Source organism: Falco cherrug, chromosome 1 (genome assembly GCF_023634085.1).
Source record: "Falco cherrug isolate bFalChe1 chromosome 1, bFalChe1.pri, whole genome shotgun sequence".
NCBI lineage: Eukaryota > Metazoa > Chordata > Aves > Falconiformes > Falconidae > Falco > Falco cherrug.
This window is the reverse complement of record NC_073697.1, coordinates 57,044,400-57,071,756: the sequence shown is the minus strand read 5'-3', so window position 1 is coordinate 57,071,756 and position 27,357 is coordinate 57,044,400. Positions and strand designations below refer to the sequence as shown.

General features: G+C 38.1%; 1 protein-coding gene across 4 annotated transcripts in view; it reads left to right on the top strand.

Annotated features, from left to right (window-relative positions):
• The window catches only part of GABRG1 (gamma-aminobutyric acid type A receptor subunit gamma1), a 58,494-nt gene that overhangs the window by 27,880 nt on the left and 3,257 nt on the right, over positions 1-27,357 (top strand). Inside the window, exons 1-7 of one of the 4 annotated variants that reach the window (XM_055723144.1) lie at positions 11,463-11,536; positions 12,157-12,218; positions 14,453-14,673; positions 17,454-17,536; positions 18,845-18,982; positions 19,096-19,248; positions 22,405-22,616. In XM_055723144.1, coding sequence (XP_055579119.1) covers positions 14,519-14,673; positions 17,454-17,536; positions 18,845-18,982; positions 19,096-19,248; positions 22,405-22,616 — 741 coding nt within the window. In that variant the 5' untranslated portion in view covers positions 11,463-11,536; positions 12,157-12,218; positions 14,453-14,518. The other 3 variants (XM_055723145.1, XM_055723139.1, XM_055723133.1) reach the window with 3 other exon arrangements.

Below are 27,357 nucleotides of genomic sequence, written 5' to 3'. Positions count from 1 at the left end.
GGGCTATTTCATGTTACTCATGTTACTCCCCACATCTGCTAGTGCTGTCCTAGAGCTGGGTGCTGATGCTCTTGTCATGGCACTAAAAAAAGCCAGTCAGACTGGCTCGTAGTCCATGGTAAGGATAGTACCATGCTGGAAAGGCATATTACTTCATCAGAGAGCAGGATCCTGATAGTTATAATCTGTATCAACTGAATGTTTATGCCTCTAACCTTCTGTTTTCTGTTTTTAAAAAAAGAAAGAGAACAATGAAGCATACCATCAAAGGGTAATAAGGTAAATGTCATTAAGACATACAACTTTAAGAACGATTCTATGTTTTTTAAAAATAAACAGAGAACTACTTAGAAATTCATATTGTAGTCTAAAGGCACTACGGCCATAAAACAGCATTTGCTTTCACTGGGCTTGGACTGCAGGAACCTAGATCATGTGAGCATCTAGCATCACTACAAAGATCAAATGTTTGTGAAAATACACACACACACACACACACACACACACACACACACACACCCCCAAATATGCAAATAGTTTGGTTAAGGTTTCCAAAACAGAGGTCCTTAATCTGGGGAAAAAAAAAAATAGAAAAAAAATTATTTACAGGTTTGACCCTGTAAGATCTCTTTATGTGAGCTGTTGGTTTCATTAGGAAGGCTCTTTCCCTGGAGTCAGTATTGTTTGAGATTTTTTAACTAATAACCCAAAACTTGCCTCCATTTCAAGGGCTGTCCTTAGCTGTTCATTTGATCGCTTAATGTGAGAACACATACCTGTGATTTCCCCATTGCATTACTCATTTGCCAGATACGTTCCTTCACTCTGGCAAGTGATGTCCTTTAACTGTTTAGTTTGAATACAATATGGCATGATTTAGAGGGCATTTTTTCTAACAGTGATGCTGAAGCAACGTATCAAGGGAGTATGTTTGTCTGAAAGATTGAGAGAACATCTATTATGAGAGGAAATGGATTTATTTTTATGATTCAGTCTATTTTCCTCTTGCTATCTGATAGACTTTCACTTTCATAAAGGGAATGCTTTAAGTGTATGTATGACATTCATTAGAATTTGTTTTTGAAGGCTGTTGTGTTTTGGCTTTCACTAACAAAGATCTACACACAATTCTGGACGGTATAGACATGCCATGCTTAAGAGATGTTTTTCTACAGCGTGTGATCTCTTTAAGCAACTGCAACCTGAGCAAACATTTTTAACAAGCATCTGGATCAGTGGAGTGTTTAGGCTTCTAATACTCATTAAGTCTAAAGATTTTTGAATCTGTCTTTTAGAGCTAACCTGTGCTATGCATTGTGCAACAATCATGTGAAATGCAGCTAAGTGCATTTTTATGGGCAAAGACTTGATCCTCAATAGCTCTGCAGTGGTCTAGGGATTTCTTAGCAGAATTTAGACACGTGATGAATATTTAGAGCCTGGTTTTTCTCTATGTGGAAGCTCATTCAGTTGAGCGCTTAATGTGGATACACTAGGCTTTTACTGCCTTTCTCTTTCCTTTCAGACTAGGGCCAAGATGAAAAAATGCCACTCTGGTGGTACAAGTAGCAGAGTGCGATATACAGTCCCTGTGTAGAAATGCATGTTGATCCATGTTGCCTTTGGGGCTCATTAGCTTTCTCTGCCCTCTATTCAGCCCCCAAATCCTGTGTGCTCATATATACATAAGGTTTGGTTACTAGTGCCCCAAGGGGAGAACCACACCAGTGCCACAGATTTTGTGGTTTAAGAAGATTGTGTGAGTGTGCAGTTCAATGGGTTGGGAAGGGCATGGCAGCCCTCCAAGACATTTTTAGCTTCCATTATATAAGAGAATACCCGATCTTGTAATTTCTGTTTGATCAAAACTCTCATGACAATAAAAGACTGCTACATCAAATGAGAGCAATTTTTGGAGAAGTAATACAGGAGCAGTTCCTTAAGTGAGCAGCAGTATTGCATTATTGCATAAAAAATGAAGAGCGATTAGAGAAGTTTATACTTTCCCTGTCCTTAATGCCTATTGAATCAAGTTTCATATAGTAAATAGTGGAGCAATGCTTAAGTAACAAAAATGGGGAAAGGGTTAGAAAAAGGCAGATAATTTTTGTAGAGATGCATAGATGTCATTACTGATAGATTAAAAACTAGCCAAAAGAAAATGCTCTACTTGTCAGTCTATAGCTGTCTGTGTATAAGTGTGTACATGTATAAATATGTAAGTTTACAGAAACTAAATTACATTTTGAATTTCCTTTGATTTTTCAGGTGTTTCTAAGTCATGATTTGACATCTTGAAATATTATGATATTGCTATTTTAGTGTGTTTGAGGGCTACAGATTTTTTTCTTCCCTTGCTGTGGATGCATATGATGCTCTCTATTCAGATTTTGTATTTATTAATGGAACTCAGTATTAGAAGCTCCAGACTGAAAATTCCAGGATAAATTTCTAGAACTGCACTTCACGGAAGCAGTTCAGTTTCCTTGTTATTTTCCAATATTTCTGTCTCTTCTGTGGACGATTTAGCTTTGTTGCATGATCTTTTCTAGTTATCCATTGATGACTACTGCGACCACAAGCTGAAAGCCATACTTTGAAGCCTAGCACTCTTATTTTTAACAAGAGAACTAAATCACTGAACAGATCAGATAACTCACAGAATATGCAATGTGATGCTGTGGTACACAGACTGCATGGTCTGGAGACTGTTAGGATACAATATTACCTGTCATATTGTACGATTTGTGACATTTTGTAGAATGTGCTGATGGTGAATTTTAAGTATCCTTTGACTTCTAAATTCCACTGCATTCTCAAGTTGAAGTAAATAGCAGCAGATTTATTTCTTTTTTTTTAAGGTATTCAGTGTGATCAGTATCCTAATGCAGATTGCTCAGTTTCATTGTAATTTTGGAGGATGCTTCATGGTCAGCTGTGTCACTGTACTTACTCTACTAGTCACTACATTTGTATTGAAGGCTTGAAGGTTTTGTACTTATACTTTACAGTGACAGGTAATTTACATTAAGCACATTAGAATGTAAGTAATCACGACCCAAAGACATGTTATCTCAAGCTATCTTGAAATCCAGTACTCAAAGATGCACACCCTTTGTGTGCATTATGCTGTAAATCAGTGTATTTTTAACTCCGTTTTTGAGTGATACTAAATGTTTTGTTACTGAACAAATAGTAACTAGCATAAAGGAAAGATGAGGCTTAGAAAGAGGCAGAAGAAGATACTGGAATTAGGAAGCCCCTCATCCTTGTGATACCTAGGCATGTACTTTAGTTTACATGGGTGAACCATGTCACATTGACTTAAGGATTTAACAAATACAATAGGAAAAAATCCAAAGTAAGAAGTGTATAAAAGGAAAGATATGAACTCTCTCTCTCTGCCTCCCTGTCTGTGTGTTACAGAGAGCTGTGTGTCTAAGTGAATGTATTTCCATACAAGAAGCATAAACACAATAAATCACAGTGCTATCCAAATTCTGCAGTGTATAGTAGTATTACAAGACTGGGTGAACACTGCTTGAAAAGGCTTGTCGTGGTTTGTGAACTCCATTTGAAGCTCTTCCTGGAGGTTGGAATTGCTTTCATGTTTGAAGAACACCATTTTGAGGAGGACCATTGTCTCTATGAGCTTTATGATGACAGACTGAAAAGAAGAGCATGAGGGATGCACTTCTGCCCATATTTGGAATTTATGAGGTTTCCTAAGGTTGTGTGCTTTCAGCATCCAAGCACTGGAAATTTTTGGAGAGTCAAGCGTGTGCATTTTATGCAAAATGGTTCAATTCTCTTTCAAATAGCAGGAATATTTGTTCATAAATCAGGACAGAAGTACCAAGTTGTCTTTGAATATTACCTGATTCTTATTGTATGGCAACTTCTTTGGAGTAAGCTAGAATAACAAATTTCTTCCCAACTTACTCTTTTTATTTTGGTTAGGAAAGACAGATTCCCATCATTTTGGTGCCTGTCAGCACTGCAAGTGATCAGTTAATTGACTGTTACTTAGATGAGTGTTTATTTACAGCAGCTGTGTAAATATTCCTTTAGTAGGCTGAAGCATTTTTTTTTCTTTGTTATGAAATATATTTAAGTGTCAAAACCCATATGCATGTTGGTATTTCTTATTTCACCAGCTCTAGGAACTTGAGTAATACTTCACAAGCACAAGTCCATGAATGGTCTGTTGTTTTCTGGAAAAAAAATAGCTTAAATTGATTAGTCTGGCTCTTGCAGACAGCTATTGCAAGATAGCTCTAAATTTGCACTGTTTGGTTTCAGAAGAATTGGCCAAGTACAGGCAATATTCTGCTCATACAGGCTCAGCACAGCAGTTCCTTTGTCGATCCCAGTCTCTGTGATCATTCTGAAGGGAATGGTGAAGGGTGAGGGGAAAAAGGCAGCCATTGTATGACAGACAAATGTTGCAGTAGCTTTCTGAAACCAAACCAGCCCCCACTTTAGACAGCATTCAATACTTGTCCCATTTTCAGCTGCAGTTTACTGATTGCCCCTTAGTAGATATGAAGTCAAGACAGGCATTTAAGGTTCTACACAAGACTCCAGAAAAATCTGTGCTCTGTGCTGTAAAATATGGCCTGATTTCTGTGTGCCGTTTAGCAATGCTGTAATCTAAGGCTGCAGTCTTTTTATGCTGCGGTGTATTCATAAATCACAGAATGATCAGGGTGGAAGGGACCTCTGGAGATCATCTAGTCCAAACCTCTGCTAAAACAGGTTTGCCTACAGCAGGTTGCTCAGGACCATGTCCAGTCGGGTTTTGAATGCCTCCAGAGAAGGAGATTGCACAATCTCTCTGGGCAGCCTGCGCCAGTGCTCTGTCACCTGCAAAGTAAAGACATTTTTCCTCATATTCAGATGGAACTTCTTGTGTTGCAGTTTGTGCCCATTGCCCCTTGTCCTGTTACTGGGCACCACTGAAAAGAGCATTTTATGCAAACCTCTTGGTACTCACCCTGAAGATATTTGTATGCATCAATAAGATCCCCTCTCAGTCTTCTCCAGGCTAAGCAGGCCCAGCTCTCTCAGCCTTTCCTCATCAGGGAGATTCTCCAATCTCCCAATCATCTGAAGACTAGTTCATGCTTTAAAAGATGCTGGTTTTGTATAGGACTGTGGTATCACTTAAGCCACAGTTGGCATGGTTTCATTATTAATAATATTAAAAATCTACTTTGACTTCACTCCCCTGACTTCAGTAGAGTGTGCCAGCATACTGGTTGGAAATCCAGTTTGTATCATCTCAAATTCGTAGCATCCACAGCCAGAGAAATAACCAAACTGCCTTTGAAGTATCTGTGATTTCAGGTGTTAATGCTCTGTATTTGCATAAGGCAAATTTGTTAAAGAAATAGCAGAAGTGCTGAGCTGTGGACATGGTTGGGGTAGAAGGCAATTCTGAAAACTGTCTTCCTTTTTATCTGTTGTCACTCTGCCAGTGTGTTGTTGTGAGAAAGTCCCTTAATTTTTTGTGTTCCCAGTACTTCATTTAAGTGGATGTAAATGTACTTCTTAAAGCTCTTCCTTTAGTACCTCTGTACATGATGTCTTCCATGGTCACCTTGTCTTCTTCTGCTCTAAACTACTTCTTGGCAGTTTCGTACACAAATTCAGCAACCTTTCTGTGCCAGTTGTCTGATATTCCCTGTGTCTCCTTTTGCCCAATCTAAAATACTGCCTTGTGTCCCTCATATCTCTTCACAGGGGTTTAGTTAGATCAATGTGTCTAAATCATAGCTTTAAATCTTCACACTTTTCATCCCTTCTGCACTCTCAGTTGCTGTGGATAATCACTACTCTGTACATCACTGAGGCCTGAAATCCATTTTTCTATGACACGATGGGTCTTAGGACCAGGAGTAAGGTCTCAGTTGTGTTCTTGCAAATTCTGAGTGAAAAAGGGTTTGGTTTTTTTTTTTTTGGTTTTTTAATCCATCCATCTCTTGTCCAGACTGCTATTGTTACGGTAACATATTTTTGTAACCTTTCCATTTGCAGCCTTGCTCCAATCATACCATCTAGAGATGTGCGACAGAGAGAATTTTCCACTATTTCTACTGAGTCATTTCTTGCTCAGGTTCTTCCTCTGTGTTCTCTTTCATCGGACCTCACACAAAACCAGTTTCCTTTCACTTTCAAGGCACTTCAAAGCCTATCCCCAGCCATTTATAGTTGTTTTTTTTCCCCAGGAGGCCACTTCCTATCTCAGATCTCACTAGTTTCTGCTCCTGTCCTTTCAACTTTTCATAATACTTTCTCCCAAGCTGCTCTTTATGCTTGAAAGAAACTTGCCATAAATGTCTGCAAAGCTGCTTCATTGCTTCTCATCGTGCTCCTATATAAACATTTTTTCTTTCTTTTCTTTCTGTGGAGGTTACAAAATATCACAAACAATTATAGTTTTGTTGTGCAAAAATCAGTACATGTAATTCTGACTGTTTTTGGGTACTTTGTTTTGTGTTGCTTGTGCCCCTGTTATCTTTCCAAATCTTGTCTTTTATGTTAAATTAAAATCATGAGCTCCTTGCAGAGGATGTGTATCCCATATACGCAGTATTGAGTGCCTGCACAATTCGGTTGTGATCTGAGATGATCTAAGCCAAGGATAATGTTAATATAAGTACTACATAGTACTGCACTATTCACTAGTGCTAAAGCTAACCCAAACAGTTAACTCCTGCTTTTCCCTCAAAAAACTGTACAGACTGCTTGACAGCTCTGTCATACAGCTTACTGTTACTTCCAATGCCTTAATATTCTCCCCAAACACCTTCTGTCCACTTCTGCTGCAGTTGTCTCCCTTGTGTTTGCCGATGAGACAAGCTATGTTTAGTTCTTTGGCTTGTACCTCTCATCTTTGTGTCAAATAGATGATAAATATTTCGAAGAACATTACACACCTGTTCTTTCTTATAAATTCCTAATCTGCCTGTCAATGTGGAAATTTGTGATGCTGCCTTCCAGTTGTGGGAATAATTCTGCTGGCCCAGATTTGAACTGGGTTTCAGGCAAAAAGGCAGGGGTTGTGCTTTGATTGTTACAACAGTTTGTAACAGCTTGTTGCAGTAGAAACTGGCCTTGGCAATGGCTCCTACATTGCAGGTTTGCATTGCCTCCTTCACTGCTGTGCTCCCGAGGAAAGCTGCTGTCATTTACTGGCCCCTACGATGGCTGGTGGCAGGACCTGTGCTGACACTGCAAAACCTCATCCTCTGTTAAAAGCTGGGCAGCTACAGGAACAGGATTTTTCTGCTCACAGTGCATGCTGTGGGAAGTTCACTTTACAAGGCAGGGGAACGGTCTGGAGTAGCAGACCTGCATTTCTTGCAGTAGTACCTCCAGGCTGTTTACCAGGGAAGTGGACCTGCTCCTGGGAAGTGTTGCCCTATTCCTTATTAGTAGAGGTGACAGCGCTGACAAAATAGCTATTAAGAAATGCAGTGTGCTTTTGCTAGCAAGTGAATGTAAATTCCCTGCCTGATGATCTTGGCCTTCATTATTTTTATTCTGTTGCGTGATTTTAAATTTTGTCAAGTCTCATATATTCTGGATGGTATTTCAGTCTAAACCACTTTTTGTTGGACTGTTTTGGAGTTTGTCATTCACTGGCATACAGTAAGTGCTGCATAAGATTTCACCTTTTTGAATAACAGTAGTGTCTCTATTTTAGAAGGTTACCCCCACAGAGGGTTATGTCCTTGGGGGCAGTAAGTAAACAGAAACTCTTTTAGGAAGTTCTTAACAGTTGTCCATGCTCTTATTTCTTCAGTGCAGCAGATGATTGATATTTGGAATTGCATGACTGCCTCATCAACCAGAAAGCTAAACTGAAAGAAGGTCTGTATTTCATGTAGGATCATGTATCTTACAGGAGCTGCAGGGTAGAAACCAAACCCAGATAAGTCTCCTTGCCATCAGTGTTGGGATTTTGAAGCATTGCAGGAAAAGTATGGAAATGAAAGAGCAAACAGTAACCGTGCAATTAATCTTGCTTTAAAAACAGTCACACCTTACTGAATGGTGAAGTATTGTGTTCCAGACTTCATAGCTTGTTTATAAAAGGGAACTGTAGAAAACTGTGTATGCTTGAGTAATGTGCAGCTTTGCCACTCAGGTTGTTTGTGGGACCAATTTTGACTGCTTGAGCCTCTCTAGTTACATGAAGGTAGTTGTAGCTGCTGAATTTAGAAAGTACAGTTAGCGGAGTTGATAAATCACTATTGACAACCTCAAAGCTGAACCCTTAATCCATACCAGTATTCACTCCTGGGTTTTTAATATATAGATATATATTTATGTCTTGATTTAATTTTTTTTTTCCTGAGTTGTCTTCTCTGTTTTTTCTGTAGTTCAGTGTTTGTTTATGACTGGCAGCAGCTGAAATGTTCAAGTTGCAATTCAAAAGCAAAATAAAACCTTTTGTATAATTTTCAGTGTGTGGATGTATATAGCTGATATGTATATCCTCTACTTCCTCTCCTTATGCTCTCTTCAAATGGCCAAAATACAAGCTGATCAAATAAAAGAAGAGATTTTGCTGAAGTGCTTTAGTTACTTCTCTAGCTAATCTTTTCACTATTGGCAAGATTTTAATTATAGTTTCTAATCTACAAAGCATTGAAATAAATCTTGCCTTTTATTCATATTGTTGTTTGCATCTGTCACTTTGCATGTTCAAAATAAGGACTGCATAGGCACAGATGCCAAATTATGATGTGAAGAGTGATAGATTTTTTTCTGTATTGTGACTATGTAGGTCTCACTGTACTCCCTCACCTTCTGTAGATACAATTTGCCATATTTCCACTTACCCTGTGCATATGTTTTCATAGCATCCTCCAGTGTGATTATCTGTACAATTATAACAATCTGACTGGGTAAAAGGCTCTGGGAGCAGATGCTGTGCACTTCTGTTCCATATATTTCCTGCAGCTCCCACCTCTTCCACAGCTGCAGTACCATTAGTGTAATATTACAGGTACCTGTCAGAACCATTGTGATTTGTTGGTTCTTTTAGATCTCACCCTAAGGTTACTTGGTTTGGATTGCTCTAGTGAGTAAACTAAAATGATTTCCCAAAACAAGAAATTTTACTTTTGCTTCAGTCCTAGCCGTGGGGATCAAGCTCTGAAACCATTGCTGGCCCTGAGGCAGCTCAAAAGCCTTTTTAAAAGGCTTTTAAAGTAATCCACGAGGGAAAGCAACCACATTTTAGACATTTTGTTAAGTGTAGTTATACATCAAGGATAGGTTAAGTATTATAATAAATTGCTTAATAGCCTCTTATTGATGTGCAGACATATTTGGGTGAGGGAAAAGGTAAAGGTTACAAGTATTTATTGGCAGCACACTGGCAAGACGAAGATAAATTGGCTAATGCTTGATGCTTTATTTGGTGTTTACCTCTTAGGAAAGCATGTGGTCACCAGTTTTGTCTATGACTTTTTTGTTGTTTAAACCTCTTAATCAGCATACTAAACTGAGTCTTTGATATTAAATCACGTCTCTTAATGTCAAAGCATACAGGTTGGTAGAATGCTTTCTTTAGTTTCCCATTCTTTTTGTTTTCTGAAAAGTTCCCTGACTGCCTCATGTTGAGTTCCAGTTTAAGGAATCAGAAAGCTGGATAGAATGAAGAAACGTAAGGAAAAATATCTTGAAGCTGAGATAACTGAATAAGGTGAAGTCATGTCACACTTGGTAATTGAACTGAGTTCAGGGGCTCCCTATGAAACAGATTTCTGAATTAGCTTGTTGCACTCCAGAAAACTCCAGGTGCCCTTCAGGTGAAATTTTGAATCTGGGAGAGAAGTGGGGTGGGTTTCTAAGCAAATACTACATGACAAGAGTATGCTTTTATTCATTTTTCTCTGACATTCACTGGTAATGAACTGTACTGCAGGCTTGTAGTTTGCTAACAGTTTTCAGTTCTGAGTTCGGTTTTGGGGCTTTTTATTGCTTTTATGTTTGGCCCTGGAAAGTGAGGCCATTTTTTTCCTGTTCTCAAACAAAATGTGTTGCATTTAACATAATCCAGCCAACAATTTAGCTACTCATTGCTTGACTTCTCCACATTTTTTACTGTGGAGTATCAAATCAATTGTGATGCTGCCAGACAAAATATCCAAGAAAAATGTTTTTCCTGCTTTGTGAGATTTTCCCCATTCTTATTGATATTAAGTTGGAATTCGTGGGATGTGATTTGCACTGAGAAACAATTGCGTAGGATGGTATCTGCCTCCCTTTCTTTTACAGTTTTCCAATAAACCCCCCAATCTGCGGGCCCGTTTTCATGTCTGACTGTAATTGAACTATGCATGACAACAAAACTGATGTTGAGGATTCAATCTATTCCCATACACTAGCTGTTCCTACTTTATTTGAAGTAAATGTTTTTCTTTTTATTAAATGATTTTCTTTCAGACTATACACCTGCTTGTCAATATTCAGTTTGTTCATTGCCTGGCCCTTTAATGGTAATCTCTGATTAGTCACCCTGTTCCCAGCCTTTGGAGTTTGTTACGATCTTTTAGAGAGGAAAGAGAGGGAGGAGGATTGCATTTATCTGTAAATAATTAGGCAGGTGGGCTCTCTATGCCAGCTGTGCAAAAAAGAGTTCATTGATCTAATCAAATGCCAAATATGAGCTAACGTGTACCATGGTTATTGAACCCTGCGAGGCTAAATATGAATAAGCATGCATTTTGCTATAGCTGTGACTAACGCAGCCATAGATTGATGCCATTTTATTCTGCATGGCTATTTTATCATTAGTTTCTTTTGAAAGAGAGAGTAGTAAACCAATTTCTATGGTTACGGAGTGGCATTGAATGGTGAGTTTTATGAAAGACTAATAAAAGTAGTGATAAGAGTGTTAATTTTACCTTTTTGTGAGAAAAGAGGGAAAACAAAATAGTTGCTCAGAAAGACTTGTTGCACTGAAAGAATATTATATAAATCTGGCTGCTGTTGTGCTTGCTCATATGAGATACCTAAACAAAGATAGGGCTTTTATTCATTCAGTTTTGGAAACAAAGTACTCCCAGAAGAGACAGTATAGTAATTTTTCTACCTCATTTTCAATACATTTTAGGGACCCAGATTTTTTTTTCTTAAAAGGGAATATGAAATATTTTAGGAGGTGCAAATTCAAGGGAATTCAGTGTATGAATATATAAAATTTGAAAATTTCAGGCCCATTTCAAAACTACATTTTCAGAAAAAAATCCAACTGTTTTGATATGTGCCTAGCATAGTTTCCTTTTCATAGATGCATTCCCTTTTATAGATGCTCCCAAGCATCTATACTGTCACAGCTGCATGCTGCCAGACTCTTTAGTTGTCTGATCATCCTGTATGCTTGCCTGTGCTTGGTGACTGCTTGGGATCTATTTGAACCTATGCCACCTGGCCTTTTCTGCAGGGAAACTTGTGTTCAGAAAGGAGGCCAATATATATTTGAGTCCGATTTTCACATGCCTTGCACCTCCACAATGTGAGTACATATATGTGCTTGGACATTATGCTAAAGTTCACTTGAATGAAAGATTGTATAGATAAAATGTGTTGAAAATGTGGTCCTATGTGAGATGCATTGTGTGAAGAATATATGCAGCCTCAGGTTGTATTATGGAGACTCAAAGGCAGAGGGGTCTCAGGGAGACACAGGACAAATAGATATGCTGAAGAAGTAGGCAGTAATGTCCACCAAAGCAGATGTTATAAGTGGAATAAATGTTCTTGGGAGAAGTCAGAGGGCACTGATTCTGGGTTCCCTGCTGAAGAGAGGGGTGAACTGCTGCTGCCACCCACCATGAGGCTGCAGTCCACATCTTTCAGGTGGGATGAGTAGTAGTAGATGGTGGGATGCCTTTGGCTGACTCCTGAAAGGAGAGGGTGGTATCAGCTCACAAATGGAGGAAAATCCTCTGCAGGTATGTGTGACAAGGGGCTAGCAGTTTGGATCTCTTGTTTTACATTCAGCAAGCTACATGGAAACAAGTAGTTACTAATTTTATGATGTTAAACTATTATATGTTAAATTATTTTTGAACAGTTATAAACATATCATAAAGGATTTTAACAAAGTTTCTTTTTTTTTTTTTCCCCAAAAAGTTCTTTAAACAACTCCTGTAATACATGGGTATGATAAAAACTTGCACATTTAATACTGAAAGGTAAGAGAATACAAGCATCTGGGTCCACTGAGGCTGTTCCTTTGCTTTGTGTGTTCAGAATAATCTGTGAGCTCCTCTTCCTTTTTTATCTTAATTTGTTAGGGTGGTTGGTATTCTATGACAACCTGAGTTTTCTTGCTCTGGGTGCATTTGACTGTGATCACACTTTGATAAATTTCTTTTTCTTAGACAATACAGTGCTACTGTGAAGTGGCTGCTTAGAGTAGCACATTCAAACTCACATTCTACTCTTTTCATACATTTGGTCATGTCTGTGGATTTCACTCACTGGCTTCTTTTTTTCTCCTATTTGTACTCTAAAGGCAACATGTAAATCTTTGTTCATTCTGTTCCATTCAAGCCCACTAAAACGCTTCTCCTCTGCACTGCCTTGGGCTCTTATTTACACTACAGCAAGGCAAGTTTCCTTTCCAGTTGTAACCACTATAGATGAGCACAAAAATTTGAGGTTTAAGGTTAAATAGGCCCTGGGTTTTCACAGGTGTCTTGAACATTGCTTACAGAAATGAAATAATCAGGGACTTGTTTTGGCCTGCAGAATCTTCCCCTGATGACAGTGCTTTTCAAGGAATAAGCAGAGTTTTAGAGCAAAGTCATCTCTAAAATGCAATTTTGATTACTCCTTTTGTTCCTTCTGTCACCCCACTGTTTGCCTCACACACTAGTTACTCATAACCTTTGAGAGCCACTGAGTTACCACAGTCCAGGTGGTAATTCATCTGCCACACATCACAAAGCAAGGGCAACCCTCCCTCTTGGTTATGTATTTCTGGAACCTGTTCTTCTCCCTCCTGGAGAAGTGGGAAAATTGAGAGAGATTTAGGTAGTGCTGTAGTATCTGCCTTGACACTTCTCAAGGGTGAAGCACCAAATTTCACAAACTTTCCTGGAGGATGGATGGTATCAGTTGCGGAAATGAGTGAGAAGCCTGTAACTTGTCCAGTTGGCTGCTGTGATTATTTAAAAGTAAAATGAACACACGCACCCCGCAACCCCAACCAGCAAAGCCTTCCACTTTTAATTTATTTAAAACAAGAATTGGCTGTCTGTACTGTGCATTTTTATTGACTAAGTAAACTGGTGGTGAGCCCTTTGCCTCAAGCAAGAGTTTGAAACGCTGTCTCCTCTCTTCCCCCTTCCCATTCATCCCAAATCTGAGAGGCGAACAACCAACAGCAAGTGTCTACGTCTGCTCTCCAGCTCTTCATCCTTCAGAAGAGCTGCCAAGTTGCCCATTGGAGCCCTCATGGGGCAGCCATGCAAGAAGGATCAAATCTTCCATCAAGTAGAGAGGCTGTTGTTACCCTTAAGGTCAGAGTTGTGTGGTCTGGACCTGTGACAAATACAAGAGTTTCAGAAAAGGCTGCTGCTTTGCTCCTTTGGAGTGCAGGAACCACTGGCTGGATTCTTTAAAAAACTGTTATCTCGTTGCCTCTGTAATGTTTATCTCCCTCAAGTTTTACTGTGTCAAGAATTGCCTCATTAAAAGGCTGTGGGTTTTCCTTTTATTTGTTTGTTTGTTTTATTTTGTTTTTCAGCTTTCTTTTCTGGCCATAAGGCTACTGAGGAGTTTGACTTTCCATCACCAAAGAAGCTTTCTTGAGGCTTTAATATGTAACGTGGAATTGCTTTAGAGAAATTTCCTTCTTGGTTATGATTGTGTGTACTTTTGTGTGTATGTAGGTAGATGTATGAGGCAGATGGTAACAGATAGTTCTGCAAACTGTGGTGTTTACTTCCCGCATACTCATTATTTTTTCAAAATCTGAAATTTCTTGAAGGATCTTAAATTTCATGGTGTAAAGTTTGGTGGAAGATCTAGAAAGTTTGTTCAGCTTGCTTCTTAAGATATGTAGAATATGTCTTAAAAAAATTGTCTAGCCCTGAGGTGTTAAGGTTGCTCTTAAATTTCTGGCTAAGGCCCCAGAGATGAATGCACTGTGTGGGGACCTCCCAAGTTACACCAAGCTCCCATCATGTCTCCTCTTCTGTAACTAATCAATGTGTCAGAGGAGGTAGGGGCAGAATGCTGTATGCATCACTCATCAGCCTGTAATGTCACAGTTTGGGGTAACAGGCTGCTGTGTACTCTGCAAATGGTGATACAAAAAATAATAGAAAAAGTGGCCTCAGATTTATATATGAATTAAAAATTGTTGGCTTGCAGACTTTGGTAAACCTATACATAGATATGGTTGTTTCTCTGTTTTTAGGAATACACTATAGATATAATTTTTGCCCAGACTTGGTATGACAGTCGTCTAAAATTTAACAGCTCAATGAAAGTGCTTATGCTTAATAGCAATATGGTTGGAAAGATTTGGATTCCAGACACTTTCTTCCGGAACTCAAGGAAATCTGATGCTCACTGGATTACAACTCCAAATCGTTTGCTTCGAATCTGGAGTGATGGAAGAGTATTATACACTCTAAGGTGGGTTTTTATTAAGTCAGTAGAAAAAAATAAAACTGTTATGACCAGGAATATGAAAATAATGAATATGAATCAAATACTTGGCAGCTCTTTTGTTGTGGACCACAGGAATTTGCAAGGAGTTTAATAAAGGGAAAAAAAAAAGATTATTTGATCATGAAAAGCATGAAAATAGTAGTATTGAAATATATTGCCTAGATAATGGGGTAAAGACGATCGAACGGGTTAGCAAATTTTAATTTCATTTAGGTACAAGCAAGATTAAAAATAGATGTTATATAGTATGTAGCACCATGGTGGTCTGTCACGAAGATACTGCAGATCTAGTCATAAATTGTTTTGCAGACTTTCTATTCTAAATAGTTCAGTATTTAATTTTCACCAAATTATATTCTGTAAGTTAGATACAAAATGCTTCAGATAATAAAAATCTTAAGAAGTTTGATTAAAGCTAAGGCCCCAGTCCTGCATATACTTCTTAACATGTTTACCCTCCCAAGCTGTTAAAATCAACAAATCTGTTCATCCAAATTAAGCATAAGCAAACATGTTGGTGATAATTCTTCTTGGCAAATGGGGGATGCTTGGGCTGATACTAAGTTTTGAGCCACTTTTCAAACAGTTCTTGAAAGGCTGTAGTCTACAGAAAGCATTTTAGGGTCATCTCTCAGCTGTATTAAGTATGCCTAAAAAATCTTGCAACGAATTAGAAGCTGATCAAGAAGCAGTCCATGCAGAGGATGCCATAAATGTGAATATTCTCTTAATGACTCACCTTTTAACTGCTTTCTTTTCATTCATTTATGCTTTTTCATATGCAGGCTAGTTGTGTTGTATGAAAAATTTATAAAAGTCTTCTGTATCAGAAGTAAGAAAATTTAGAATGTTTTAAAAAGATACTCTTTTTTAAAGTATTTTTTCTTAGTATGTTTCATTTGAGAGCATACAACTGTCTCTGCAGAGCACTTTTTAAACAGTTAATTATGCTGGTGTTTATAAAAATCTCTAGACAGCCTCTTCTGTTGACATACTAATATTTATTTTTTTTCTTTTTGTAGCTAACAATTCTAAAGTCATACTTGGACTTTACCCTTTTTTTATCCATTCAGTTTCGATATACAATTTTTTTTAAACAGGGTCTAAGTAACACAAAGAAACAAACAGATGCAACAAAAAAAAGCATGTGAGCTCTCCCAGCGCAGTACGTTAGAATTATTGTGCTAGAGTATGAGATTTGAAGTGCAATGAGCTAGTAATAAAACAGCAGCACAGATATTCACCCAGCACTGCAGTGTGCAAACATCTGTATAGGTGAGGATATGGCCTGAATTTGGCCTAAGGTAGAATAACATCGAGAGGTTCATATGTTGGTTATTGAAGGAACAATAATAGGATCTGACAGTGCTCCAGGTTCATGGGCTGCCCTGTGCCACCACTCTTTCCCTGCTGGTAATTCAGGGAGCAGACGTGGTGATTCTGTTAGTTAGGCTTACTAAGTCTCCTTTAAGGCTAGTCCTTGTCCATCCATTGCACTTATCAGTGATTCCAGGTCTAGTTGTGCTGGTTTTAGTAAAAGTCTGGTTTTGTTTTATTTTTCTTTAAGCGTTTGACTATCCAAAGGTTGAAAATGGAAAGCAAAGGCAATAAAGGCATATACCATAGCTGGCAAATTTGAAAAGCATCTTCAGAGAGATGCAAGTGTTTTATTTAGAAATATGGTGGTGGTGGGGTGTTTCTTCTTTTTCGCCCCAGTATATGGCAAGAAATACACTTTCTCTTATAAACTTCTCTTTTGCCCAGGACAAATTTCTAGAAAGATCCTAGTGACACTTTGTGTAGAATAACTACTTTGTTCACAGACTTAGAGAGCTTTCTGGCAGCATGTGGCAGAATCTTCCTTTTCCCATCCCTTTGTGTCTAGTATGTAAGTACTGCATACAGTCAAGTATGCAAGTGTTATGTTTATTTTCAAGTTGATTTTAAAAGATATGCTGACTTTCTTCACAGTCTTACCAGCAAAGGAACAGGAATTTTAAATGCAAAGTAGGCAGTTTGGAGTCTAACCCCTTACTCCAGCTTCCTAGTGAAAGTTAGCAGAACTGGGTTTTGTATTGGTTGCTTGGAAGCTCTTTGGAAATCTGTGATTAGTATTTACAAAAGCAGTAAGTGATTCAGCTGATACCCTTACAAGTCCTAAACCACTTCTAAAATGTGTGTGAGTTGTCTGATTACTTGAATGCCTTAGACATTAAATGAGCAGAAATACCAAGTCTGCTCTTTCCTAGACACTCTATTGTCTTCACCAGAACTGCTTCCATGAGTACAGAGCAAGCCCATGTCCCCCCTGTGCCCCCTTTCTCTCTCGTGTATATAGCCACCACATAGAGTTATGCCAAATGCAATTTGATTTGACAAATGTGTTCTCCGGAAACTTCCATTGTTTGCTATCATAAACTCCCCTCCTTGCCCTGCCTTCAGTCCCTTCTTTTTATCCCCTAGTTCTGGTAAAGAGTGGAGAGATCCCCCCAAATCAATTGAAATTTTTGAAGTGGTTTGAAATGCCAGTCAAAACGATGCAGGTTGTCAGGTTGCATATGATGATAGTTTTTGTTCTTTGGTGGTGATGCTGCATGTTTCTTGCAGATACACAGTTGGCTATGTGTAACATCCATTAATTGGCAAAATTGATATCCGTACTTGTTCTTTACTATCTAGTCTGAAGTGTCTGGATGCTTGAATATAATCTTTTTTCTTTTTTTTTCCCTTCCTTTTCTAATTAGGCTGACAATTAATGCTGAATGTTATCTTCAGCTTCATAACTTTCCTATGGATGAACACTCCTGTCCACTGGAGTTTTCAAGCTGTAGGTGGTAAAATACTGGTTTTGTTTTTTTTTTTAATCTTTACTTTCATTCAGGCTTTAAATTTCCTTAAATTCTGGCAGCAAGAGAGCAAGTGTTTACTTTTTAAAGTGTTGTAGTGAAGGAAACAACTGACCTGTTTATGCTTTGGTTAGATTTATTGCATTATTTGATGCATTATTAAATGCAGTAACAACTGAGTTGAATTACATGCATTTCATTTAGGTGCAACTTTAAAAATAATCTGTTTGCTTAGGATCTGATACAATGCCCATTCCAGTTAATGGAAATCTATTGCCTTGGAAGAACTTTATTTTTTATGCCTGCCAGACTTGCCAGCTTTGAATTAGTTCCATCTGGTATACTTAAAAGGAAAAATAAGATCAGTCTTCTTCAACCTGTTCCTGGAAATGCTTGATCAGTCTTAAGTCCTCCTCCTTTCAGTGGGACTTATTTATGTGAGCAAGAAACACAACTTTCAGGCTTCATTTCTTTAATATCAAGTATATATTATTTAAAAAAAACACAACAGTTTCTAAGGGAATTGTACTATTACTGGCAAAAGAAACCAAACCCACCTGAACACAGCTAAATAAGTAATTCCTAAATATTAAGCCTAATAGGCAATGAAATCAAACATTAGTGATGCTTTTTAAATTAATGTTTTCATTGAATACTTCCTTCTTGAGTGCTTGCAGCTAAGTGAGCTTTGGTAGCTCCATTGATTAAATAGTAGTGCCACACCAGTGAGTCTTGCTTTATTTCATTTCTGCCTTTTCTGCAAGATAATGTGGGGCAACATGTGAGACACATGAAAATCAAGAAGGTTGCGTTTCCTTAAAGCTGAAGTACTAGACAGTGAATCAGTCCACAAAGATCCATTCTGGGAATGATATATAAAGAAATTTTCAATACACATCAACAGGAATTTTATAAAGATACGTACTAAAAAGTGTCTGTCCTTTTAAGCATTTTTTGGTTATTTAATGATAATGTATAGTACATTTGTGTATTAATTCATAGTCATGATTCTGCAGCAGTTTTTCATATCTGAGTTCCATAATATTGTGTAGATATTTCCTAAACATTTACATTGTTTTTGATCAATCATACACTTAACTAGGCCTAAAACTGAGGCTAGATATTTTGTGGTTAATTTTTAGAGTGTATCAGGTGGATTATAGATTGGCTTTCTCTCTGATCAACTTTATGTATAGCCCTGGTTTAGTTTATAAACAACTTAAGGGATCACAAAACATGCTTTGGTATATACTGTGGCTGAACGCTTGATTTGCTCTGTTTTTTTCTAGATGGATATCCCAGAAATGAAATTGAATACAAATGGAAGAAAACCTCTGTTGAAGTGGCAGATCCAAAATACTGGAGATTGTATCAGTTTGCATTTGTAGGGTTACGAAATACAACTGAAATTTCTCATACCTTGTCTGGTAAGGCAAAATGTTAAGTTTTATTTCATGTAATGTCTTTGTAGAACAAAACTAACAGATGAAGATACAACTGAAAACTATTTTAAAGTATTTTTTCCTTTTTTAAATTATAGGTGATTATATTATTATGACAATCTTCTTTGATCTCAGCAGACGTATGGGATATTTTACTATTCAGACATACATTCCTTGTATACTCACAGTTGTTCTTTCATGGGTGTCATTTTGGATCAATAAGGATGCAGTTCCTGCAAGGACTTCTCTGGGTAAGAATGTCTTTTATCAACCTTGAAGGGTCTGGTACTCCCCAGGAATACAAATCTGCACCAGACAGTAAATCAACCACAGTTTATTCCCCTTCAGATTGTGACCATTGGTCACCTTTCTCTTGAACTGTAAGATTAAGAGTAGGAGGATCCTGCTGTGGGTGCACAGCAGGGCTTAAGGAGGGAGTATTGAGAATGGAAATCTGCAAATCCTGATTCAAGCCTTGTGGATCTGCTGTTGTTCACATGATACAATTTTTCTCTTTTATGTTCTTTTTGTCAGCTCCAGGGGTGGCAATATGGCAGTCATTAGTCTGACAAGTATGATTAAACTTCACTTAGCATCATAGACTTACAGAATCATTTAGGTTGGAAAAGACCTTTAAGACCATCCAGTACAACTGTTAACCCAACACTGCCAACCTGTCACTAAATCATGTCCCTGAGCACCACATCTACACATCTTTTAAATACCTTCAGGCGTGGTGACTCGACTCTTCCCTGAATGTATGTGGAATAATGTGAAATGGTTTTGTCATTACTATACAGGCGAAAACTGTGAAGATCTTTGGTTGGTTGGTTGGTTTTTGTTGTTGTTGGGTTTTTTAAATAATACAAGTTTTTCTTTTAAGCCAAGGATAGGATAGGAAATTTGCAACCAAAGTTGCACTGCAAGCAGTTAAGCATATACCTCACAAAAACTTACTCACTGTCCTGCTTTTACTACTGACAGTGCTGAAGTATGTTGCAAGTTCTGCTACAGAGATAATTCTGTGTTAGTGTCATCTTGGCTGGCTGGTTTAGCATGGTGTCAGTCTCCTGTGTTTGGTTAGGATTCATATGCTGCCTTGGAGAAGAGTTATAGTCCCCACAGAAAGAATGATAGCTGTGTGTGCAGAGGATACACACTAGCAGCTTCGAGCTTAGCAGTGACAGATGCTTTTAGTGAAACTGGTGATGACCGATTCCGGGGGGAAAGTTCAAGAGCTGGGAGTGCATCTTAGGAAGTGAGAGAAGTGAGTTTATTTTCCTCATCCTCAGCTTATAGGATTGTGAAGACCCCATTCCCACATTATAGGAGTGTTCCCTACTAGAAGGGTGAGTCCAAGCTTTAACTCCCTGCCTTTCCCACTGAAACTGAACCACCTGCAGTCAAGCCAAGAAAGCAAGCAAGCAAAAATGAGCATGGCTCAGTAGGCTAATGAAAAGGTAAGGGAAGAAAATCTGAGTCTTGTATCTTTATGCTATTCAAAAGTACTGCAAAGTTTAGTGAAGTGAGCCTAAAATCTTGAATAAATAAGTGAAACTGTCTCTTTGTAGTTTCAAATCTTGATTTAGAAATTTATGAGATTTCTTTGACTGACTAATCGTTGAACATCATTGTGGGTACCATCTGGAAAGATGCTAGCTATAACAGGAACTGTTGTATTGGTAACCTGCTAGTTCTGTATCCAGTTTGTTGTTTTTACAAAGTACTTTTTCTCTGTCATGAACCTAGCAAATTTGCCTTTGATCTTATGGTTAAGCTAGAGTTCTCATGCTCCCACCTCAGCAGTACTAACCTTTATCAACTTGAGATGTACTACAAACATTTGCAATGTCATATTTACAGCTCCCTGCAGTTAACTCTGAGCTCCTTTTGTAAGAACATTCAGAAGCCATCATTTGACAGATTGTAGGATGACTTTTCTTACATGCAGATGTTCTGGTGAAGAAGAAATAGAATACCATTCAAATAGAGACAATTTTATAGAAGGTCTGAGAAATTTAGACAAGAAAGCCAAAACTAAGCAAAGTCCATCATGGCAGGCAGGCGTGATGTGGAAGGTTTACTCCCTGTGACAGACCCCTGTATGCCTTTTGCGTAGTGGAGAGGACTGGAAATGTCCATGTCTCCCTTTGCCCTCTCTGAACAGAAGTCAGTAAGGGGAATGGTGGGTGTGACCTCCCACCTGGAGGCTGTGCTGGGGTCTGGTACACTGAAAAGTCTTGGACCTTTTTCTTCCATATATGTTGAAAGATCCTGACAGATTGTGGTTTCCCAAAGCAAAAGGTTTTCGATGATCGAAGGTGTTTGGACATTTCACTATGCAGAGAAATGCCTCACTGATTTTCAAAAGCATCTAGTGGAAGTGAAGCTCTTTTGGAAAACTCTGTGGTGAGCTGTTTGCCCTTTTAGGCATGTAATTTCATTGGGAAGTCTGTTGCAAAATCAACACCGCTTTCCTGCTGCAGGATCAGTCAGTCCACAGTGAGCCCTGATTCCATGCTTTGACTTAAAAGCCATAGACAGCCATAGACTGGTGTAATGCATTTTTTGCAATCAGCCTGTGCATGTAAATAACAAATTATTTTTGTGTTCAAGTATTACTTTCCAAAGGATAGGTCACATCTTAATTTTGGACTACTATGAAAAAGGCTTTGCATCTCCCTGAGGCATCAAATATAAGAAGAAAATGTTAATACCTCCTAAATATTAAACCAATGAAGAGTGGTATAGTTGAGATTCTGAATACATCATTCTTAAGGCCAGCTTGTTCTTTTAATTAACTTGTTTGTAAGTGAATTAAGGGAAGCATTTTCTATTACTTAAGACACAGTATTGAAAAAATATTTAGTAACTAAGAGAATGACGTAAGAAAGGCCATGAAGGTCATCTAGTTTGATATGCTACATGTCAGAAACAAATAATTGAAAACAGTATTCCTTTTTCTCATATTTTCTGGAAGTTTGAAATAATTGATAAATAGCACACCTTTTGTTCTGAATGTGCCCTTTTGTACATTTAATAATCCAAGAGCCAAAGGACTTTTTTTGTGTTTATAAAATGTGCGTGCTTATTTGTACCTGTTTGTCTATTGAATTACACAGATTTTCTTAGTGTCATTGTTTATTCAGCGCGTGTTCAAAATGGGAGAGATGTAAACTGAAGGTGAAATGTGCTGCCTTCTGTATGATGGCTGCTGGATCCATAGGGATAGATTTTTGCAATAGCACTGATGTCTGTGGGTGTGATCAGTGGTGAACCCTGCTGTGGCTCAGTTCTTGTATGCCTTGTGAATGAATTAGGGGCTAATTTGAGGACTTTTTGTGACTATGATTGGATTCCTTATACACTTCTCTTTTCCTGTCTTTTTTATGTTCTTTCTCAAACAGGCATTACAACGGTGCTGACCATGACAACATTGAGTACAATTGCTAGGAAGTCACTCCCAAAGGTTTCCTATGTGACAGCAATGGACCTTTTTGTTTCAGTTTGCTTCATATTTGTGTTTGCTGCCTTGATGGAATATGGCACCTTGCATTATTTTACCAGCAACAGAAAAGGGGACAAAGGAAAAGAAAAGAAGGCAAGATCTAAGCCATCAGTAAGTTTAGCTAAACAAGGGGGAAAAAAAAAAAGCAGAAGCAAAGCAGAATGCTCTTTATTATAGCATTAATTTTGGAAGACTCGTTCTTAAGTAGAAAGGCTAATGTTCAGACACTAATATTTATTTTGTCTGGTTTTGTTGGGGTTTGTTTTGTTTTGTTTTTTTCTTTTACAGCTGGGGGCTTGTACTATTTTCCTGTAAATACTACTAATGAACAAAAGTTTTAGATTAGTCCACTCATGTGAAAGAAAGAGACACATGAGAATAAGCTAGAGAGTGGTTTGATACAATATTCCATGCTTCTGTCCCACGCCCAAGCTTTTTGTGCTTCTAGAGCTGCCCATGGAGTATGTGCCCATGGAGACAGGTCTATCTTGGCATGGTGTTTCTGAAAACAGCACCTGGCAGCGAACCATAGATAAGACTGTAGCAGTAGAGATAATGTAAATGGTCTGAAGGTATGAGGATTTGTTTGGATCTGCACCACCTAACTTAGGTCTTACCTCACTAGCTTTGCAAAGGAAGATGTGCTTATTATTGGTCAGTATTCTGACTTCCTTTCACTTCAGAAATTCTACCTTAGGTCTTCTTGTTTCATTTACTTCCATGTTTCTTTCTGGTAAAATGAACCTTCTGCTTTTACAAGCTGATGTTTATATGGTGTGAACCTCCACATACCCCAGGAACAAGTATTAACTCCATCTTAAGAGGCTTTCTGTTCGTGTAGTAAGAATACTGAAACTTCCAAAGAATCTATAGCTGGAAGCCAGTACACATATTTAAAGCTAATCTTTAAACTAATAAAACATTAAAGTAAAGACATTAAATAGCTTATTCGTTTGAACACTCACGGCTTGATTGTAGTCATTTTTTGGAGAGAATAAGAGGAAGGACAGTGTTATAAAGCCCCCTTCCACGTCATTTCATCAAATGAAGCTGGAGTATAGCTGAATCACAATACCAGTTGTCTTTTCTGGGTGAAGGTTGAATATCACCTGTGTAAGTTCAAACAGAAATTGAAATTACAGAATCCCGGACATGGAAATGCAGCAATCCTGTTATGAACCATATCCATCCTGTGGCTGGAGTAGGAAAACCCTGGGGTGCCCATTTTGAGCAGCGCTGCTGTAGGAGGCTGGCTTCCTGGGGCACTGTGGGGCTGCTGTAGCTTAATGCCGGGAAACAAGAGCCCTTACATTTCATACGGTCAGCTGCTCTGAGTGGATCAACTGTGCATTTGGGATAAGGCTAGTGGTGAAGGGCCCTGTGCTGCCTTGTTTGCACATCACTGTGATCCTCAAGGAATCCAGCACAGCCAAGAACACTGGAAAATGTAAACCTCAGACCTCCTTTCTCTTTGCAGTAGAAGCAAGCATGGGCATAATGGAAGGGATGGAAACCAGGCTTTGGCAGGGGCCACGGCTGAGCAGTGAGGATGAATGGTAACAGAGGCTGCAAAATCTGGGGGACTTCCCGGTGTTAGCATAGCAGGTTCATTTTCAGGCTGTTGTTGCAATGAGGTCTCAACAACACTTAGGGAACAGGGAGCTGAAATAGGCCTGCTCTCAGCATGCACGACGAGCAGAAGAGGAAGAGAGGAGGAAATAGTGGTTATTCAAACCAAGGAGATATTAAAGATCAGCCACTGCCAGATCAGAAGCCATTGAAGTAGTTTGCAAGACTTTCCAGAATCTGTTCGCACATCAGCCATTTGTGCAGTAATCTGCCAAATGTTTTGAGATTTTCAGTGCATATGGCAATTGAAAATGTAGAATAATGGTGGGATAGAAACTATGACACCTTTTGGATAAATAGCTGGGGTTTGGTCTAACATTAAAATTACCAACATAATACTCAAAACACTGTTCAGTTGTGATTTACTGTGTTTTTAAAGGATGCTTTTTATTTCGAAGTAGTTGAAAACCAACCATCTTTTCACATAGAATTTTCACAGAAATCTTTCAGCACTTTATGGCTGTAAGACCTTATTAGATAAGAGATTACTCTAAAAAAAGGGGAGATTTAATTTAATATACTTAGATGCAAGGTTTCTAATTCAGTAAATAGGGTTTTTTTTGGTGATGTTTTATAAAAAACCTATAAAATTTCTTGTTCCAAATCAAACAATTAAAAAAAGCCATCTGATTAATGGGAAGTCATACAATTACAAATCCATATTTTTTCTCCGCCCCCCCCCCCTTATCTTTGACAAAGACTTCTATTAATTCTTTTTCTCTTGTAGTTATGGATATGTAACTCAAACCCCCAATTTAATTAAAATAGTCAGTTTAATTCCTTCTGATAAGTTCTCATTTACAATGGAAAACTTGCCTTGCATAGGTCCTCTATTTCTATTGCAAAAAGCAATAAAAGCTTATTATTCCAGGTACCGATGCCAATAAGGTACAAATAAATGATCTTGTGAAAAAGTGGTGAGATTTTACAAATGATTACAGTTTTATCTTGCAAAGTATGTGCTGGCATTATTCAAGAAAGGCAGTATGAATTGGCTTATGTAAATCTACATTAGTAAAGATAATGAGTTTGGACAAGAAAGATTAAACTTAATTAGCTGTGGATCTTGTTCTGATCAACATTTTACCTGAAGTGAATGCATCACCTGTGCTATGATCTCCACAGATGATAGCTTTCTTTTGTACATGTATTAGTGTTGATGTAGAATAATTTGGTTTTGGTCCTATCAGAGTGTATTATAAGTGCTTCTTGCTGTACATGGAGTTTTATCTACAATATCAGAAGGCATGTACATGAATAATCAGCATGTACTACTGTATCTGTGTGTTATTTTTTTTAATGTTTCTCTGACAATTGATATAAGGTCATTTTCTTGTGAGATGTTGGGTTTTTTTCCCATCTTCTGTCACGTTGTCTCTGTCTTACACACATTTTATGTATTCCCTGTAGGTAGTCAGACCTATGATATGGCACTGTCTTTCTGCCTCTCTCAGGCCATCTCTTCAAACCCATAATTCAGTAGCCAGCCTCAGTCCGTGCTGGTGACATGAGCAGTGAAAAGCAGTAGTTACTTTTTCCTCTTTCCGTGGTGTGTCTGAGTTGGGGATTCCTGTTTTACCCCCACTAGTAGAAACAAGTCATGCCAGAGCCAACAGTCATAAAATTGTTGTAAAGCCAGAGTAAGCATAAGTCAGAAATAAGCATCTTTCCCTATATATCTTAAAAAAAAAATAAAAATTGTTAGTTAAAATTGTTTTAAAAAAATGAACTTCTCATATTTTATAAAAGTCAGCCCTGTTTGTAATGCCTCATATTAGGGTAGATGTATGTGATTGCTGTTTTTTTGTATTGTCAGTATTTTATCATAACTGAAAAGAATAATGAGGTCCTTTAGGATGCTAATTAGCTCCCCAGGTCATCACGTCTAAAATAGTGTTGAAACAGCAGTCTGTGTGAAACTTCCTCTGGTAAAGACACTTATTAAATAAAGCTATTTGAAAGTGTGGTGGATACTGCACTGCTTTAGCATCACCCATTGGGACGTTGCGTAAAATGTCCCTGCAGCAACAGAGTGCCTTCTTGATAATGTATTGAGATCTGTGTACTGGCCAAACTAATTCCCTGGAAATTGGGACAACAGCACTCTAAAACATAACAAGAATCTAAATGATGTGTCTTCCTGCTTTTCATCTTTTTTTTTCCCGTATTTTTTCATTTTCTATGAGATATAATTGTTGAAGAGAGATTCTTCTCTACACTTCAATACCAAGTTAGTTCTTCTGACTGCATCCTTTCCTGCTGTGTTTATTCCTTACATAACAAAATATGGAGATGGTAGAAAAGAGAGAAAACAATGTAAGAGTAGTGTTGATGTAACACCTGTCTTCAGTCTGAAGATTGGAGAAGAGATGTCAAAGGTGGGGGGAGTTGAAAGAAAGAGGATTATTGAGTAGTTTAAAAAGTCTGTGAGATTTATAAAGAGAAGAAAGGACAGACAGAGAAAGAGAATGCTTTTTGAAATATTCAGGAAAACAAGGATGAAGAATGAAGAACTGCATGGAAACAAAATAATGAGGGACAAAAGATGCGCTGTGGTAGTGCAAGTAAAAGGAAAGTGAAAAGGCAAAAGCTGCAAGAAAGGGAGTAGTAAACAGTTTAGGTACTAAGCAATAACGCACCCAGATTTTTTCTATGAAAATTATTTATGAATCTTAACAGCTATTACAATGAGTTTTTTAACAGTTTGCAGGAGTGTTCAGTTATGCCAACAGAAACTAAAAGTAAGAATTAAGAGCTGAATTGATCGGTTTCAGTGACTTGAATGGCATTCTAGGGAGTCTTATGTCTTGGGTTTCTAAAGATGAGGCACATTGTTTAGGGATTTAACATCGGAGAGCTAGATGGTGTAGCCTGGCCTTATGTATTTCAGTCTCTCAAACTTCACCAAAATACTGTACTGACCTCATTAGCTTGTTTTTGGTGAAAATGTAGCTTCCAGAAACACATCCAGTCTCATTCTAAAGACTCCAAATAATGGGAGAATCATCATTCCCTTGGTAGTGATGCTTTATAGCCTGCTTGTGGACTTGCTTGTGACCCAGTTGTCAAGCTGTGACTGACTTCAAAATGTTCGTTTGTGTTCTGTAGATGGGATCAGCTAACCCTGTCCGTGTAACTAATTATCCACTATTCCCAAATCTCAGCACAACCCAGTTTTCACTGTGACAGGTGAAAATCATTCATGATCTTTTGCCTGCATGAG